The sequence below is a fragment of the Mus pahari genome, chromosome 2, assembly GCF_900095145.1.
Source record: "Mus pahari chromosome 2, PAHARI_EIJ_v1.1, whole genome shotgun sequence".
NCBI classification, from domain to species: Eukaryota; Metazoa; Chordata; class Mammalia; order Rodentia; family Muridae; genus Mus; species Mus pahari.
The window spans coordinates 5,351,311-5,370,217 of record NC_034591.1 but is presented as its reverse complement, the minus strand read 5'-3'; the positions used below and the strand labels follow the sequence as shown (position 1 = coordinate 5,370,217).

General features: G+C 40.8%; 1 protein-coding gene across 3 annotated transcripts in view; it reads left to right on the top strand.

The window, feature by feature from the left end:
• The first annotated feature begins 3,207 nt into the window (after nt 1-3,207).
• Nucleotides 3,208-18,907, top strand: part of Dmtf1 (cyclin D binding myb like transcription factor 1) — a 43,961-nt gene continuing 28,261 nt past the window's right edge. Inside the window, exons 1-4 of one of the 3 annotated variants that reach the window (XM_021190733.2) lie at nt 3,208-3,337; nt 12,740-12,860; nt 14,128-14,244; nt 15,590-15,712. In XM_021190733.2, the coding sequence (XP_021046392.1) occupies nt 14,136-14,244; nt 15,590-15,712 (232 nt within the window). In that variant the 5' untranslated portion in view covers nt 3,208-3,337; nt 12,740-12,860; nt 14,128-14,135. The remainder of the gene's footprint in view (nt 3,338-12,739; nt 12,861-14,127; nt 14,245-15,589; nt 15,713-18,907) is intronic. The other 2 variants (XM_021190732.2, XM_029534498.1) reach the window with 2 other exon arrangements.

The following is an 18,907-nucleotide window of genomic DNA, read 5'->3' as shown; positions in this document are numbered from 1 at the left end:
GAGAGCTACAGAGAAAACTGTCTCAAATGACAATTTTTACTCCCTTTTCTGTTTTCCAGACAGAGATAATTTTTTTTCTCTACTTTATTTGAAATCAAAAAAATATGCACGCTATCTAAAGGATCATAGTTCTAGGGTCACAAAAAAAAAAAAAAAAAAAAAAAAAAAAAAAAAAAAATGCCAAAGAAACAAAAGGAACTAAATCTACAAGCCTTGCTTGATTTTCCGACTCAGAGTTTTAGCCTCTGATCATACCGTTTTGCACAATCACACATTTGGATATGGCCTCCATAAACCCAGGGTAGGGTTCTGAATTGCTTCTGGATATCTTTAAGATATATCCAATCTCGGAATGTGACACATCTAAAGAAGGCATGGGAGCTCTACACCCTTTCCTCCATATGTCTCCCTCCGTACCTTGTATGTCAGTGGAGTGCAAGCTTACCTAAGACTCTGGATAAGAATAAGCTGGAAGTCTGAAATTTAAGTGTGACTACTACTTTGGCTTAGTGAAGATATTTATAAATAGATATATTAAGAGCAATCAGTGCTCTTAAACACTGAGCCATCTCCAGCCCCTGGCTATGTTTTGTTTTCATCATGAGGTGACACTCGCCAAAGTATATTTTTGAACTAGAGTAGGGTGAGTAGGCTACAATTTTGAGTGTACCACTGGCTTGTGTGACCTGGACACACTCTACAACTGCACTTTGGTTCCTGGGTAAGATGTTATTCACTTGGAGCACCTTCAGTGAAGTATTTGCCATCTATAAAGGTTACATGAGTTTAACACATATGAACAACACACAGGAACACAAAGAATGTTGGCTTATATTATTCAAGTTCAGGGTTATTTAGCCCTTTCTTAGCATTTTTTAACAAAGACTTTTTTTTAACATTCACAAAATTAAGCAGGAAGTACAGAAAATTTCTACATACCTCACAGCTTCACACACACACACACACACACACACACACAGAGTGGGTATTTGTTATAATGAATGAACCTATACTGACACATCATTAATACAGAAGATATAATGTTAGACTTCATTCTGAGTATTTTATCTATCAGACCTGTGGGTTTTGCTGCAACTATAAAGGCATGCTATTTCAGCAGCACATAGAGCCCTTGCTGCTATAGGAACCCCCACACACTATTCATTTTCTCCACCCCTGGATGCACTAATTTTACTGTCTCCATAGCAATGCCCTTTACAGAATATCACCACGGTAGAATGGCCCCTGTAGGCTAATATGTTTGAATGCCTGGTCTCTGGTTGGTGAAATTCTTTGGGAAGGCTTAGGTATGGCCTTGTTAGAAATGGTGTGTCACTGGGTGCAGTTTTCAGAAGCCTACAAATACCCAAAATGCTCTCCGATTTCAGTGTGCAATTAAGAATGTAAGCTCTCTAGCCCTATTCCTACCTGCCTGCTGCCATGCTCCCCTCCATGATGATTATAGACTCATCATTTAAGCAAGCCCCAATGAAAACTTTCTTCTGTAAAATGCCTTTGCCAGTAGAAAAGAAAGACAATCAGAATGGCAGAATCAGCATGCATAGCTTTTTGGATGATTTTCTTTTCTAAGTAACACATATTTTAATTCTTCACTACTTTAGCACCAAAGAAAGTTCTGTTGTGTGGATGTGCCTGTTTGCTCATCCATCCACCTCCTGGCTCGCCCCTTGGTTGGTTGCAAGTTTTGGCAAATGTGAATAAAGCTGCTGTAAAAAACTTGTGAGTCCAAATTGCATTGGCCATCAACTCCTATGAACCATGCTTGATTTAAGAGTATGCCTGATACATCTAATTTCACTCCCCTGGGGGGAGGGGGGGGAGCGGGAACCTGATTTCCCCTTTTCCAAGATCTATCATTTGCAAACAGCTTCTTGATTAGGAATGGGACTTTGTGTATCACTAGTAGTGAAAGGAAAGCAAAGTATAATGTATCTTGGTTTTATAAAAAGGTTAAAAGCTGTTGAATCATAAAAGGAACACCAATAGGAACCCCAATGCTCAGAATTTAGATCTTAGAACTTTTTTTTTTTTCTTTTTCTTTTTGGGGGGTGGTGGTGGTGGTTTGGTTGAGATGTATTCTATGTAGCCAACACTGCCTCAAAATCCAGAGTCTTCTTTCTGCCTCAGCCTCTTCTGTGCTGAAATTAATAGGTTCGAACAATTGCGCCCAGCATGGGACAAAAAGCAGCTTTCTTGATGTTTTCATCAGAGTCTGCACTTCTTGTAGCAGAATTTATGGCAGAAAATCACAACTGACCAGTGTGCAGAGTTAAGTGTAGAATGCCTATCCCGAAGTGGGATATTTACAATGCGAGTCTTACACCAAAGGTCTGGGAGCGTTGCTGAAGATGGGGGCAGAAAACTTGGAAAGCCAGGGGAATGGGAAGACTTCTGTGAAACACCCACCCCTCAGCAGCTGCGGTCCCCTGCATACCACCACTCCACTCCACTTTCCAGCACGGGTGGCTAACAAGCCTCCATCCCTGGCTAGGGAGCTACAAGCGGTCGAGGCTGCTGAGGGAGAGTCAATTTCCTTCCTGAAGAGACCAGGTTGTTTTCCCACGTCCAAGTGCGCAGCCCTACACTGAAGTACATCTGGGCTACATGTGTGTACCCAGAAATACACACCCACAACCGGACACGAATTTGAGTCGGGGGGGGGGGAGGGATGTCAGGGAGAACACGGGGATACGGTCAAAACGCATTTATTCATGTATGAACCTGATTCTTAAAAGATTGGCATGGCAACAGGGCTTCTATTTTGTTCATCTCTAAGGATCCAGAAAATAGAGCTGCAATCGGAGAGAGAGAAAGAGAGAGACAGACAGACAGACCCTGCTTTTTTCTGTACTCTAAGGCCCGAAAGCCGGGACACACCGCTCCCTCTTCGCTTCGGATCCTCCGGAAACTAAGAGACAGACGGTGGTGCAGACGCCTGCCAAGGAAAAGACCCTCCTTCATGCCTAGCATCCGCCACGGAACGGGGACGACCGCCCGAGCCTACGGCTTGCGGGGAATGGCGCTCTGCTCCGCAGCCACCCATCAGCGTGCCGACGCAGCCGGAAGTGACGTCGGGGGCGGCGCGCGGGCCCGCCCCCCCGGGAGAGGCGGGCCGGAGGTGGGGGGGGGAGGTGCTGGGAGGGCGGGGGCGGGGCGCGGCGGGGCGGGGCGCGGCCCCGCGGCTCCGTTTCCGGTGGCTGCTTGCGCTCGCTCACCCCAGCTGCAGCCACTCTCTCCGGCGGCCGCTTCCTCCATCCTGGTATTTTGTGGAGCCTCCATCCTGGTTCTTCCAAAGTGCCCGGACCCAAAACAGGAAGTAAGTGCGATGGAACCTTCAGGTCCGGGCCTCCGCCGCGGCCGCTCCGCCCAGTGCGGCCGAGCCGGCCCCTTGGCGGGCCTGGGCTGTCGCCGGCCGGCTGCCGCGGGCGGGGTCGGAGTCCCCCGGCTTCTCCCGGCCGCCCCGGCGGGTCCCGCACGCCGCGCCCGCGCTCTCCGTCGCCGGCTCCGGCGGCCGCTGGCGGCTGGGACTCCCGAGCGATCGCTGGGGCGCAGCGGCGAGCCGGCGGGGGCGGAAAATGGCGGCGGGCTGGAGGAACTAAATGGCGCCGGGACCCCTGGGGGTGGGCCCGAGTCGCGGAGGACGGCGCCGGGGGCCCGCGGGCGGGCGTGTGCCTGCTGGGCGGCGGAGCTGCCGGCCCGGCTTGGCTGGGGCGGCGGTGGACCGAGCCCCCTCGGCTGCGTGGGTGGGGTTGGCGGGGCACTGGGGGCGGGGGTCTTCCCCAGGCCACCGTTTCTCCTCGGCTCGTCTGGCCCGTGTGCCCCTCGCCGGTTGGACTCGGCGAAGGGAGTCGTGGTGGCCGGCCGGACTTTCTCTGTAAAGATCGCGCGGGACGTGGCCTGGGGTGCGGGGAGAGTCCTGGCCCAGCCAACTAGTGATTGTCAGGATCGTGCGGAGCAGACCTTTAGCGTTTCAAAACCCTCTTTGGTGGCCCTCTAGCAAGAACTTTTCTTTTTTTCTTTTTTGAGAATCTCCCCGCAACCTTACTCTTTTACTCCGAAAGAAGTGGTCCAGTGCCATCCTGTGCTGTTCAGTGATACAGCATATGTTTTTTATAGTTGAAGACTTCGGTGTAGCTAAGGAAAAGGGTGATAGCCCTTGAGGATGTACATTACGTACGTACGTCTCTCTTTCCCAGGCCAAATTCTCGTGATTGCTTATTTTCAGCTCTTGTACCCCTTCCTGACAGCTAGACTTCCTATTGGGACAACCTCGAAAGGAAAATGCATTTCAGTACTGTTTGTGATATTTTATGTCTTAAGCTAGATGTACTGACTTTTATTAATTAGAGCTATATTTTTGTATTGTAAATAACTTTTGTGGCTTTTAGGCTATAAATTAAGAAAGAAAAGATCTTTGATTATATTGAAAGTTTTACAATTATCAAAGGCTGTTTTCCTTATAGATTTTCTATTTCTGGTACTGCAAATTTCTTTAGACCAGTTTTAAATGTACCTTAATTGGAGTAATTTAAAACAACTATAATAACAAAATCTTATTAGCTTTTTACTGTGATAGAATAGTGATAAAATTTTGTATATTTGGTTATACTTAGACAAACTTTAAATTGCATTTCAAAGATTGTTGTGTTGAGTGTACCAGGTCAGTGAGAGACTAATGATATCCTCCACAGCAGTGAAAAATCACAAATAAGGGCTGGATCCTATATGAAGAAAATTATTTGTTGCGTAGATGGTATTTGTTTTATGCTTTTATCCCTTACCATCTTTCTCTGGTGCTTTTGAGTACTACCAAATAAGCTAACATTTCTTCATATTTTAGATTATGATAGACTTACCAAAACTGTTGTTCAGGGGAATAATCTAGAAACCTACCTGGTCCACTGAATCTTTCAGTTGAGGGAGACACCTGGTATTGTTACCGTTTTCTTGTCATATCTGTATGTTTAGCAGTTTGGGGGCAACGTACAAAATATACTTTTTTTTCCAAGTATTCACGTTTTAGCTTTTCGAAGGAGAAAATCTTAAAGTTGGAAATAGAGTGTCAGGGAAATGATTACTGGTGTCCTCTGGTCAGTCGGTCTGTCTGTCTTTCTCTCTTTCTTTCTCTCTCTCCTTCAAGTTGTGCTTGCCTATGTCATTCTGTGTCTGTCCCTAACAAAGCGCTTTGCTTTGCGTTTATTAAATAGCCCAGAAAATGGGAAAGAAATGAAGGATAAGGTTTTGTAGAAACAGTTTGACCCAGGATGAAGTTACATTAGTGACCCTGAGAGGCAAAACCAAACCATGTTATCAAACTAAATTCATATATAGCATTCAATATTTATGGTAAATATGTTATATCTGGGGTTGCTTTCAACCTGTTGATTGCTTTCAGCAGTGATTATCAGAATATTCACAAATTATTCTGAGTCAGGACCACGGACAAATACATAATACAAGATTAAAATTATTCATTCAGCTTATGTTGGAAAAGCTAATTGCATGGGAAATCCACAGCATTATAAGGTTGGCTACATTGCTATCATAAAGGAGGATTAAACTTAAACAGGATGAGCACACAGTATGATAGGGGCTAAGTACATAGTATTAAATGTTCTCGAGGCATGTTATTAACTTGGCTGAAAGAACTAGCAAAAGTTAAGTCTCTTCAAAGATGGAATATTGTTAGAAAACTGCACAGTTTTCATCTTAGTCTCTTGAGTGCAGTGGTTTATATTAGCATCGCTGAGGATTCATGCTTAATAAGAAACACAAATCCCAACTAAGTCTGTACAGCCTGGCTGTAAACATTGGGTTAAGGAGAGAACCAAGTGTTTTTTGAAAGTATTGAGGAACTGGGTGACTTTCTTTAAGTTTATATCTGTCAGTTGCAAACATACCAAGACTTTAGAAGAGCATCCAGGTTAAGGAGGATTCTGCAGTGATCACCTTAGCCATATACTCTACACAACCAAACTCCAGTGTTTGTAGAGACTATGCTAATGTTCTCAAAAGCCAGAGTTCTCATTTTACTAATTGAGTACATTCTCTTCTTGCCATAACTCCACTTGAAAGGATTAGGAATTTGTATGCTTAAATGATACACAGTTTCAACAAAGGTGGTACATAAACCTAGAGCCAAATGTTATCTGAATGAAGTACAGAGACATGAGGAGCTTGATGGCTTTTGTATCATTTCTACATTTGTCTTGATGGTGATTTTGCTTTTGTGCAGTAAATTCTTGTAATAAAAATTAATAAAAATCAGTTTGCTGATAAATTGATTCAATTTCAATAAAAAGAACCTATTTATTGTGTCTGCTTTTTCTCATGTTTGTGGAAAGATAGCCCACTCCATGATTAAATTCCAGAAAGAAGTTGTCAAGAACAAGTATCGTGGCAGGTCCTATATAAACTTTTTACGTCATACCTTTTAAAACACCATTTTGGCTATATCAACAGTGAGGCCATTCCTTCTAACAGTGGTGTTTAGATCTAACCCTTCCCTCACTGTAAGGTGTTTTATGCAAAAGAAATGTGTTTTAGGTTTATTCACTGCCTAGAGTGTTCTAGTATTTGGTATGGAAATGTGATTTCAGTATAAACTAGTGGAAAGAACTTGGTGATAATTTGTATTTAAAAATCAGATTGAGTTTTTACAAAAGCGCTGTTTTGAAAAGATATCTTAGAATATAATCAAACAGTTAAGTTCTTATATCATTGTTAAGTAGATTAGATAGGCAATTCAATTTTATTGTCAGCCGTTTATGAAGTTACATGCCTTATTTAAAAATCCATATCACCATGTAATTTGCTTTATTCAGTTACAGCATCATTGATAATTAAATCAACACTTAAAGCAATTAAAGCATTACATTAAATTCCAGTTAACAACCTATTGACACTTGCTTACCATCTTTTAATGAAACCATTAATTATGTACCTTAGTTCAATATTTATCTTGATTTATAAATCTACTTTTCAGACTTTCTCACAAAGTATACAAAAGGATTTCCAAGAATCCAGAGCTGTTACTGCTAGTAGGGAATCTTTTGCTCTACCTGGATAGGAATCCTGACTAGGCAAAGAATCTATTGCCAGCAATGCTGGATTCTGGAGTGCCCAAGACTTAGGGTCTGGACTGACGTATACTGCACAGTTATGAACCCCAGGCACTAGAGGCCCATTAACCAAGCTTTGATTTTAACCCAAGACACAGCTCTCCCAGCCATGCCTTCAGGCTAGAGGCTGAATGCTCCTGGTTTTAAGTGCCAGTGGCCCCAGCATTGGCAGCTTTGGTGAGCTGGTTCAGAGGTAAGCAGTACTGTTAGTCTTCTAGCTTGTTACAGGGTTAGGTGTCAGAACCCTTGTCTCCACAGCAGCGGCTAGAGCCTGAAGATGAATGGGGTCTTCATCCTGTTGACAGTGACAAATGTTAGTGGTTCTCATTGTCCAGAGAGGTTGAGAGCCTCAGCTGTTTGGCAGCTTCCTGGGACTCTTTAAACAGCTGGAACCCCCTTTTGGCTCTTACCTCTGTTAGCTCTAGAACCCTTCAGGTTTCCTTACTACTGACACTGCTTCTGGCTTTGTCTCCACCTCCACTTGGAATTGACTTTGTGTGTGTGTGTGTGTGTGTGTGTGTGTGTGTGACCAACTAAACCCGTTGTAATAACTACGAGAAGACTACATTGGAGAAACCTATTGTTGGGTAATGATGCAGGCGATAGTATAGGGATGTCTCTTAGAAGCCTCACAAATGTGGTAGGCTTTGTCTCATTCACAGCAACCCACACAAATAAGGAAAAATGTTTGTGCTAGCCAGGACTAAGCTCCTTATGTAAATGCTTATACCATCCCAGGCCTTTAGCTGGACCTCCAGGGGAGGCACTCCCTCCTGGCCAGGGTTGGAACAACTGTGGGGTCATGAAGAGTTCATCCGAGCTTGTGATGGCAGGGTCTGGAGGTTGCACTTCAGCAAGCAGGTTGGTTGACATAAAGCTTTGTCAAAGCTCTTATCTGTTTAGAATAGAGTGTTCAAAACAGTTGGTAGTGGCAGTATGCATTCAGCTGACATGTGGTAGTCCTTTGCTCACAGTAGTGATGGCACTAGGGAAGGCTCTAATAGTTGTCTAATTAGAGAGTCGAATTGAAGGGAAAATAAACATTAAAAGGGGTGCTCACAGTTTAGACACCCTTAAAATTAATAGTGTCTCACAGTGGTTAACTCTTAACCCAGTGGCCTAGGAAGAGGTGGATCTCTCTGATCCGCCTCATAACCCTTCCAAAGCATTCCACATCGAGCACAAAGTGTTCCCTTATGAAATTGTAAGTACTTCTGAAGATATTATTATGTAGGCTTGTATGTTTTCTAACGTTTTTGTATGTACCTAGGTATGAGATTCAGGAATTTTTTATCTGCCAATAATTTGCTGTTTGGCAGAGTTTTGTTCCTTTAGGGAAAAAACATTAAACATGCTTTTTAAATTATACATTAATAGATAAATGTTCTTTTAAATATTGCCTAAGGTGGTGTGTGTGTGTGTGTGTGTGTGTGTGTGTGTGTGTGTGTGTAAGAGAGGGAGGGAGGGAGGGAGAGAGAGAGAATATGTTAGGTATAGAGGTATTCATTAAGGAGTTTTGTAAATACTGTAACCTTAAACCCTCTCCCCCAACACTTCCTGACTAGACAGGTATTTTATACTTATTAAAATGGTGAGAAATGGGACTGGAAAGATGGCTCAGTGATTAAGAGCACTGACTGTTCTTCCGAAGGTCCTGAGTTCAAATCCCAGCAACCACATGGTGGCTCACAACCATCTGTAATGAGATTGGATGTCCTCTTCTGGTGCATCTGAAGACAGCTACAGTGTACTTAGATGTAATAATAAATAAATATTTTTTTAAATGGTGAGAAATAATTAGTATTAGTAGGGAGAAAGAAAAGATATGTGCATTTGGGTATGGTGATGCAAGCCCATGAGCCTAGCACTGAAGAGGCCAAGTGGCCAAGTCAAGAGAATAATATGGTCAAGGCTAACCTGGGCTACATAATGAGACTTTTTATCTTAAAAATTCAAAATATTTTAAAAACAAAAAAAGTATGCTGAAATATAACCAAAAATGTGAAAGGTAATCATTAAAACGTTAAAGAGAAATAGATAATTGTTAATACTATATTGAGTCAGGAAATCTCAGATATGTCCTTGTTGCATTTAGTTGCATTTCTCTTTATGTAGTGTATGCCAGTGGATTTTTGAGACCCCTGGCCATCCTGGAACTCTGTATACCATACTAACCTTGAACTCCAATTCACCTGCTTCTGCCTTTGGAGTGCTAGGATTAAAGGGTATGCTACCATTGCCCAGCTGAATTTCCCATTTTTTAAAAGATTTATTTATTTCATCTATATGAGTACACTGTAGCTGTACAGATGGTTGTGAGCCTTCATGTGGTTGGTGGGAATCGAATTTAGGACCTCTGCTTCCTCCAGCCCCGCTCTGCTCGGTCCAGTTGGCCCACTTGCTCTGGTCAACCCTGCTCACTCCGGCCCAATATTATTATTAATAATAATAAAGTTTACTATATTATTAAGTATACTGTTGCTGTCTTCTGATACACCAGAAGAGGGTGTCAGATATCACTATGGATGGTTGTGAACCACCCTGTGATTGCTGTGATTTGAACTCAGGACCTTCAGAAGAGCAGTCAGTGCTCTTAACCACTAAGCCATCTCGCTAGCCCTGTATTTCCCAGTTTAAAAGTATCCTCACTAGTGAGTTTTCCTATGCCATATATGTAACTGCACTCCATCTTCCCAAACAACCTTTGTCAGCTCACGTTGCCTCCTGCTTTATATGATTACCATAGGTAGTGTCTGTGCTTAGAAACTGTTAATAGAATTGACTTGTGAGGAAGACATGAGACTAACTTGATTTATTTATTTTTTAAAATGAATTCTTGACATCTAACTGCCCTAAAATTGAGGGTAATAGAAGACCCAATGGACATGTGAGCCTAAGAACTTTATATCAACACTGAAGTGAAGGGGAGCATGAGAGATTCCTTTCTTTATTTAATTTTGTGTTAAATCGCAAATGTTATTATGTTGTAACTTACCTTGTTTGTTCCACCAGGTTATTGTATTCCAGTAAGCAGGGTCATCTTGGGTCAGCATGGTAACACAAGCATGTTGTCTAAGCACTGGGTATGCAGAGACAGGAAGATAATCAATTTTAGGCCAGCCTGGGCTATATTTGATGCCCTGTTCCATGCCTTCCTCCCTTAACCCCCTCAGTTAGCCATAGATGAAGGGTTCATCTTTCAAATGTGAGCATATACAAGAGTGCCACTATACATTTTACGCAATTCTCAGGTTCTTTTTCTTTAATTTATTAAAGTATTTATTGTTTCAAAGTAATTCATCAGGAATGAAAATATGCCAGAAAGTCAGTTTGTCTGTAACTGATGTTCTCTGCCTTTCCTCCATTATGTCTTCTTATTTCTAATTAGTATAAAAGTGACACCACCACTGATTTGGAGGACAGGCTCAAAAGAGACTGGAGGTGCTGTGAATGTGCTCCAAAAAGTTTATGGTAGCACTGAAGTGTAAAGGGTTCCTGTTCAAGCATAATTTTGAGTCTAGTCAATGAGAATAAAAGCACAAGGTTTCTTCTCCCTAGTTGCTTTGGTTTATTAATCAACATGTCTCTGTTTAGACGCATATTTGACTTTAAACAGAGACATGTTGAAATGCTCATCCAACACTGGCATGACCACTTCCTTTTCCCATTAGTTTTACCTTCAGTGTGTCTTGTCTTCTGTATTTTGGATTCTCTGTTTTTCTTCCACCCCCAGTCCACTGAAATTACAAAGATTTATTTATTTTATGTATATGAGTACACTGTAGCTGTACAGATGGTTGTGAGCCATCATGTGGTTGCTGGGATTTGAACTCGGAACCTTTGGAAGAACAGTCAGTGCTCTTAACCGCTGAGCCATCTCTCCAGCCCAAAATTACTTCTGTTAAGGTCATGAGTGTTTTCCATATTGCTAGAACAAGTACTTCTTTGTCATCTTACTGGCAGTTAGTCATTTAATACCCATTGAATACTTACTAGGTTTCCTGCTGTGTCACCAGCTAGTTCTCAGCCTCCTCTGCTTGTCTTCCTCATTTCTTTTTTTTTTTTTTTAAATTGATTAATTTGTTACTTTATGAGTGTTTTTGCCTGCGTGTATATCTGTGTTCCACAGGCCAAAAGAGACTGCTGGGTCCTGGAACTAAAATTACAGAGGGTTGTGAGCTGCCATGTGGGTGCCAGGGACTGAACTGGGTTTCTCTGAGCCTGAGCCAGTCCTTGTCTTCTGTATGTAAGTAAGAGCATTCTGGAACTAGAATCTAAGCCTCCAATTTCTAGGTATCTTTAAAAACAACTTTCATACTATATTAAGTTAAATTTATAGGTATTAATTATGCCTTCTGTGCACAACTTAAATATTCAACCATCCACTTGACACCTTAAATACGATGTATCTTACATTTAGGTATCATTAGTATAATACTTGATAAAAACAGCTTAGGATAAAATACCTTGAGTTGAAGCCAGAAGCCCAGGAAGCATCCTGAGATGGTGTTCCCTTCTTAGTCTCAATCTCTTCAGTCATAAAGCCTAGTTGGCTCTGCCCCCCAAGCAAAGCTATCCTCTGCCTGTCCTCTCTCCTTGAGTGCTGTGATGTTTCCAAACCATAATCACCTCCTAAACTTAACAGGTCTTTATAACTTACACCTTCTCTCTTCTCCATACTGAGTGATATGTTAGAAATTAACTATGCCCAGAAAATATTGCTGACCTGATAATATAAAGGTTGGTTGGTTGGTTCCCATGGATTCCTTTATAGGGTTGTTCACCTGTCCTCTTATGTGGTTTCTGATTGAATACATGATGTAAATAATTTTTAATGTTTTAGGATGAAATAGGGTATTTCAGGGGTGTTAATGTATCACTGGGAATGTTAATTAATTTTTCATATGTGGCAAGTGCACAATGGTTCCAAGATTTACTGTAACCACTTGTATACCTAAACCCGTTTTCAGAGGACACCTGACTGCTGAGTGACTGCTTGGGTTAAACTTTCTATGAGGGCTGGAGAGATGGCTCAGCAGATAAGAGCACTGACTGCTCTTCCGAAGGTCCTGAGTTCAAATGCCGGCAACCACATGGTGGCTCACAACCACTTGTAATGAGATCTGACACCCTCTTTTGGTGCGTCTGAAGTCAGCTACAGTGTACTTATGTATAATAATAAATAAATCTTTGGGCCACTGAGCTAGCGAAGTTGACTGGACCAAGCAGGGTTGACCAGAGCCAGCAGAGGTCCTAAAAAAAATTCAATTCCCAACAACCACACGAAGGCTCACAACCATCTGTACAGCTACAGTGTACTCACATACATAAAAATAAATAAATCTTTTTTTTTTTTTTTTTTAAAGAGAAAGAAACTTTCTATGAGCTCTAAGAGGATAAAGAATGGATTGTTTCTGTCTTTGTTTATACAGTACTGCTGTTAAGGCAGATTGTCATAAAATGCATTCAGAAGAAAGCTTTGTCTTTCTGTTGTGGGTGAGGTATCAGGTGTGAGGCCAGAGTGCTCTAGCATTATAACTAGAACTCAAATACTGCTTGTTGTGTCTAAGCCTCGTATTATGCTGTTACTGTTCTAGAGTATCGCAGATGCACAAGCATGGAGGAGAAGCCGTCTGGATAACATGAGTGATGCTGCTGGCCGAAGCACAGAGGTGGAATTCTATGGGAAGGCCTGTAGCTAACCCATCTGTGGTCTAGGTAAGTCTCCCTTGACTGCAGAGATCCGCACTAAACCATGAGTTCCATTCATCTTTATCTTGAAAATGGTGTCATTACAATTGTAAAATTATGTTTTTTGATATAGTAAGCCTGTACTACTCATTGAAGCTTTACCATGTAAATATTAATATAGTTGTCTTTTTTGCCAAAGGAAAATATTTGTTTAAATGGAATTAAACTATATATAAATGGATTAATACCTATGTGGGTCATATACTGAGTAATTGAATACATGTCAATACTTTTGTCTGTATTATCAGTAAAAGGTATGTAGGAAAAACCTGTTGAAACAAGAACTATATTATAAGATTCTATAGACTTCAATCAGGCATTAGTAGTCCAGTATTTTGATCTCTGTCAGCCACAAGACTCCAATTGTTTGTTTGAGAACAAGCACACCAAATGTGCTGTTATATACAAAATAGCAAGTGATGGCACTTTAAACCAGAAATCTCTTTGTCAGGAGTAGGTCCCAACCCCATACAAAAGTGTTTGCTTGGTAGTGGTTAAGTGTGTTTGTTTAATACTATGAGGGAGAAAAGAATTATTTAGTGTTCTTATTTTTCAGGTAACAGGGCTTAAATATTCAAAAGGTGCTCAGAATTATTAGATCAAGATGAAAGTTTTGGTTAATTTTCTGCTAAAAATACCAGGCTTGAAATCTAGTTCAGTGGTAGACCATTTGTCAAGTATAAATAGGAAGTTGTGGGTTCCCTCATTACAGCTAAGAAAATGTGACAGCAGGAGCTCAGGCTAGCCGGTCACATGCATCCATGTTGTGTCTTCGGCCAAGAAGCAGAGAAATGTGCATGTTGCTACTCAGTTCTCTTCACTTTTTTTTAACATAGTCTGAGACCTCAGCCCATGGCATGATGCCACTCACATTTAAAGTGCATTTCCCAGCTCAGCCTAGTCTAGAAAATCCCTTACAGTCATGCCCCGAAGTCTATTTCTGGGGTGACTCTAAATCTCAGATTGACAGTGAAAAGTAACCACCACAAAATGTAAATATTGTAAGTTGTTAGAACTAATTAGAGTTGATGAAATTCTTGCAGGTTATTGAATCTAATCCCCCGCCCCCTGGAATCTAATTCTTAACAATGGGGAGAGACTAAGAAAGGCAGTTTGTGAAATCTGAACTCCTTTTGCAGTTTTATATAAAGACTCTAAAACAGATATCTAGGTCAGTTTCATGTACTATCTGGAATTAATTTTATAAGCCCTTACGTAGTCTCTTCTTATACAGATTTGAGTATGAGCACAGTTGAAGAGGATTCTGACACAGTAACAGTAGAAACTGTGAACTCTGTGACGTTTACTCAGGACACAGACGGGAACCTCATTCTTCATTGCCCTCAGAATGGTAGGAGAATTTGCTAATTAACTGACACTGGGGATTAATCAGTTCCCTTGCACCCTTTATCCATCACCCACAAATAATTTAGGCTAGTGTGCTTGAAAAGCCCATGTTAGCTTTGGACTGTAGATTAATTTTAATTTATAATTTATGTTTTAGAAGTACTTTAGTAGTTGTTAATTATGAATTTTAGTCTATGTGCTCATATTCTTTACTTCTTTCTGTCCTACTGCTGTGTTATTTCATCCTGGATTATTTCATTCATTCATTTTAGATAGTATCTGACTATTATGATGGTTCACATTTCTGTCTTTATTATGAATTTTCTATACTACTTTACGCACCTTGGATTTTACATGTCCCAAGGACTTCTTTCTAGATACTTCCTAAACTTCACTTTTCCTTTTTAGAGTCTCCGGTCATAGTTAGTAATAAATTGCTATGTAGTAACCTAACTGGTCATATGTTGTCCTAAAACCCCATTTATCCCTGTTTTGGGTCCCTCTTTATTAGATCAGATTGTCTTTTCTCATCTGAATAACTCCAGCCTTTTATCCAGTTTTCCCACTTGTTAGGGCTATATTGAAAGCTTAACGTGCTTTTTAGGATATATAACTGGGTGCTTTGATTACTTCATTTCGTCCTCCTAGCCTTACCTCCTGCCACAGTTACCATGGTTGTTAGAATCCATGTGCTTATGTTCTTTAGTAGTTCACAGTTTTATTTTTATAACACTTCTTTTTAGTCTTCAACTCTACTGCACATTTTTCTCTAACTGCCAGGAGAGACAGACGTTTCCGTTCTTGCTTGTATTTCTTTTTTTCAAGTTCATGATAGCTCCTTAGGAAGACTCCCTTCACTTCTAGTCTAAATGGAAGTCCTCTGTGTGCGCATGACAACCTCTTTATCCCACCATCAGAGCTCTGAGTACACTGCGGTGAAATGATTGGTTTAGTTATTACTCCACAGAACTTCCTCGAAGGACATCCTTCATTGTTCTGTCCCTGGCACAGAACCAACTGTAGATAGTTAGGAAACGTTTGAATAAATGGATGCTCAGCCCTTCTCTGTGTGAAATCTTTGGAAAACCAAGTTAGTTAGAAGGTCATACTTTGCCCACCATAGTTCTTGTTATAAGAACAGGAGCTGGGTACTGCTGTAAGCAAGGAGAAAGCAATGACTCCTGAGTCCTGGTGTAGCTGGGTGAATCCAAGTGAGCAAGTGGGTAGAAGGATGGTTTTAATGGGTCAGAAAATCCTGCAGAGATGGATGTAATAGGTAGAGATTTTGTGATTTGAAATTGGCTTGAGGTTTTGAGCATTCTGTTTGGTTTATTTTCCCCTTCCATTAGACCATGATGAAGTAGACTCAGAAGACAGTACTGAACCTCCACATAAGAGGCTGTGTTTGTCCTCTGAGGATGATCAGAGCATTGACGACTCTACGCCATGCATATCAGTTGTGGCACTCCCACGTAAGTCTGTTAAGGAATTGGACTTTAGCTTGCAAGAGTCATTTGGGATTTCTAGAGAGACCTGAGCTCTACTTTTATCTGCTTAGTCAAGAAAAAAATCTGTTTTTAAGCTAATGCTCAATGAGTGTTTGTGTGCCAAGCATAACTCTCACATTGCCTTTACATATTGTCCAGTCTTTTCAGCACTTCTTTACTCTCAACCTGCTGCGGTAGACTTTATGTGAACCTTTTAATTGACGCTCTCCTCATTTGTAAATGGATATGTATTCATCCCTACTTTGTTCAACAGTATAAAGTATTTAAAGTCCACCTTTCCCCCAACCTTCCTCCAGTGCTGTGCAGTAGGCACGATTATTATACATTGCAAGGAAGAAAATGAAGCTCAGAGAGACAGGACATTCAAACATTCCCAGGTAGTCTCGTTCCTCTAGGACACGCTTTAGCCCTCATGTTGATCTGCATGGAAGTTAGGTAGATGTTAGGTTTCTTGCTCTAATAAGGGGTTTACAGTAGGCTAGGTTCCAGAGAAGAGAGACATTTCAGATAAATGTCATTGACAGGCATACTAGCAACAACATTACGTCCTGATTCTGATTTGCTTAGTAAAGAATTTGGAATTCTGTTCCTATTAGATGCCTTCAACTGTAGGGGTAGAAGTGAGCCACCTGCCTGTATTGTATACTGTCAATGCAAGCAGAGTAGCCATTTTTTTTTTTTTTTAAGATTTATTTATTTATTTATTATATGTAAGTGCACTGTAGCTGTCTTCAGACACACCAGAAGAGGGAGTCAGATCTCACTGTGGGTGGTTGTGAGCCACCATGTGGTTGCTGGGATTTGAACTCAGGACCTTCGGAAGAGCAGTCAGTGCTCTTACTCATTGAGCCATCTCGCCAGCCCCCCAGAGTAGCCATTTTTGAGAACTTTGATTTTGCACATAAGTATCAACTGAAATCAAATCTTTACCTAGCCAGTGAAGTTAGGACTAGGTATTTAGCATAGAAAATTGTTTCTTAGCAAGTAATATGCACAGAGCCGGTTGCTTCTCAAACTGAACAGACACCATTTTATTTCAGTTTATTGTGCATAAAAAAAAAAACAGTTAAGACTAGTATTAACTTCAAGTGTAACATATCTGTGCCTAGAATTTTGAACTAAATGAAGTTTCTTCCTGTTGGTTCATGTTTTTAAGTGTTTCTTACTGTTTCTTTGTCACTTTTTAAAAACTTAGTTGGCTTATCTATACAAATATAATCCTGTATGAATATTTTATAAGAAAGAGGTTTTGAATAATTCTTTTGGACTAAATTGTAACTAGTTAGTTCATTATTTAAAATACTTGGTTCATAGGTTCAGTGTCTACTTGGCACTTTGTTCTATTTTATGGTATTAAGCCCGTCTTATCACCTAATAATTTGTGGAGATGGTGGCACTAGCGTGCATGTGGTATGCAGTTTGTTCACTGCATTTGGAACATAATTTGAAGTCTAATAGAAGACTGGACTTACTAAGCTGGACTCTTAACACATTTGTAAAAAAATATTGATAAAATCAATTTAGGAACGTTCCTCTTTTGTTAAGAATAAATAAAACCTAGAGTAAAAGCACAAAGTTTGGCCACTCCATCCCCTCTCAGCCCTTGGCTCTAATGTGTAGCCAAAGCTGCCTGGCCTAAATAGTTGAGGGACAAAAGCAGCTTGGTGGTCCTATCTCCATCCTCATCTCCCTAGGAAGTAAGCAGGTCACCCTTGCAGCTTTGTGATGTTAACTATGTGTGTAGTTTGTATACACCAAAGGCCATTGTTTTCCCGTACCCACCAGAGCAGCAGCATCTCCATAGACATCTGACATGAGTGAACACTTGGCCACACCACTAGTTGTATGTTGAACCTATGGAGTAGATGTGTTTCCACATAGCTTTTACAAGTTAGCAGGTGCTTTATCTCCATAACCATAACCATAGTGACTTCACCATCGTTGACTATATCAGCCATAGAAACTGAAAGTGAACGTGTGATGCATAGAACCACTTGCAAACCATCTCCAACTAAAAGAGCTGCATCTTAACAGGTAGGACAATCCCACTCATACTCTGTGGTCTAGACCACTGAGCTGCCCATAGGTATTATAGGTGCTGATTAACATGAACACTTAACTACTGTGTCTTCATCTATATATATGGACAAAGATATGAGAAAGATCATTACTGCCAAAAGAACACAGCCACAGGTAGCAAGTTCAAGGAAGAGGAATACACCAGTTGCCTGTTTAAAGCTTAGTAGTTTAAAGAATAATTGGAATTAAGAAAGTGCAAACAGTTCAGTGAAATGAGAAAAATACCTCCGGTTCTAAAGAAAGAACCCAGAGAGTGTATATATATATATATACATTATAAAAATACACAAAGTTTGGAGCTAAAGAACTTGGTAAATGGAAGTTTAAAATCGAGCTTTAACAAACTAGATCAAGCAGAGCAAGAACCTTTGATTCTAAATTTCTTGAGCTTGAAGTTGTAGTACGTGTTTAGAAATAACTCAGATTAAAAGTAAAAAAGATCCAAGACATACAAATAAGAATTAACTCTAAGGAAATGATTGTTACGAATATCCTATAATAGAAGGGAAAGGATCATATCAAAATGAATTCAGCAAAATAGCAGTTGAACATTTTTCAAATCTTGAATTAATCTTACAGACCTCTAATAGAGTCACTCAAAGAGGGTCCTCTCATGCTGAGCACTGGTGGCACTCAGGAGGCAGAGGCTGGTGGATCTTTGAATTCAAGGCCACCCTAGTCTATAGAGCAAGTTTCAGAACATCTCTGGCTATACATAGAAAAACAAAAACATTACATAAATATAAATGTTCAGTGGCAACATGAATACATTACTCAGAAAAGTACTAGCATTCAACGGTAGAAAATGCCTTTCCAAGACAAGCAAAACCAGAGAATCCACTTCTCCCAGGCCACACCAGCTTTAGAATGCTGAGAGATTCCTTTACTAAAATCAAAACAACTATAGCTCCCCCAAAAGCAAAGCAAACAGAAACAAAAACCTATAATTAAATCTTTTAGTTTTTGGAATCAGGTTTTCTCTGTGTAGCCCTGGCTATCCTGGAACTCACTCTGTAGACCAGGCTGGCCTCAAACTCAGAAATCTGCCTGCCTCTGCCTCCCAAGTGCTGGGATTAAAGG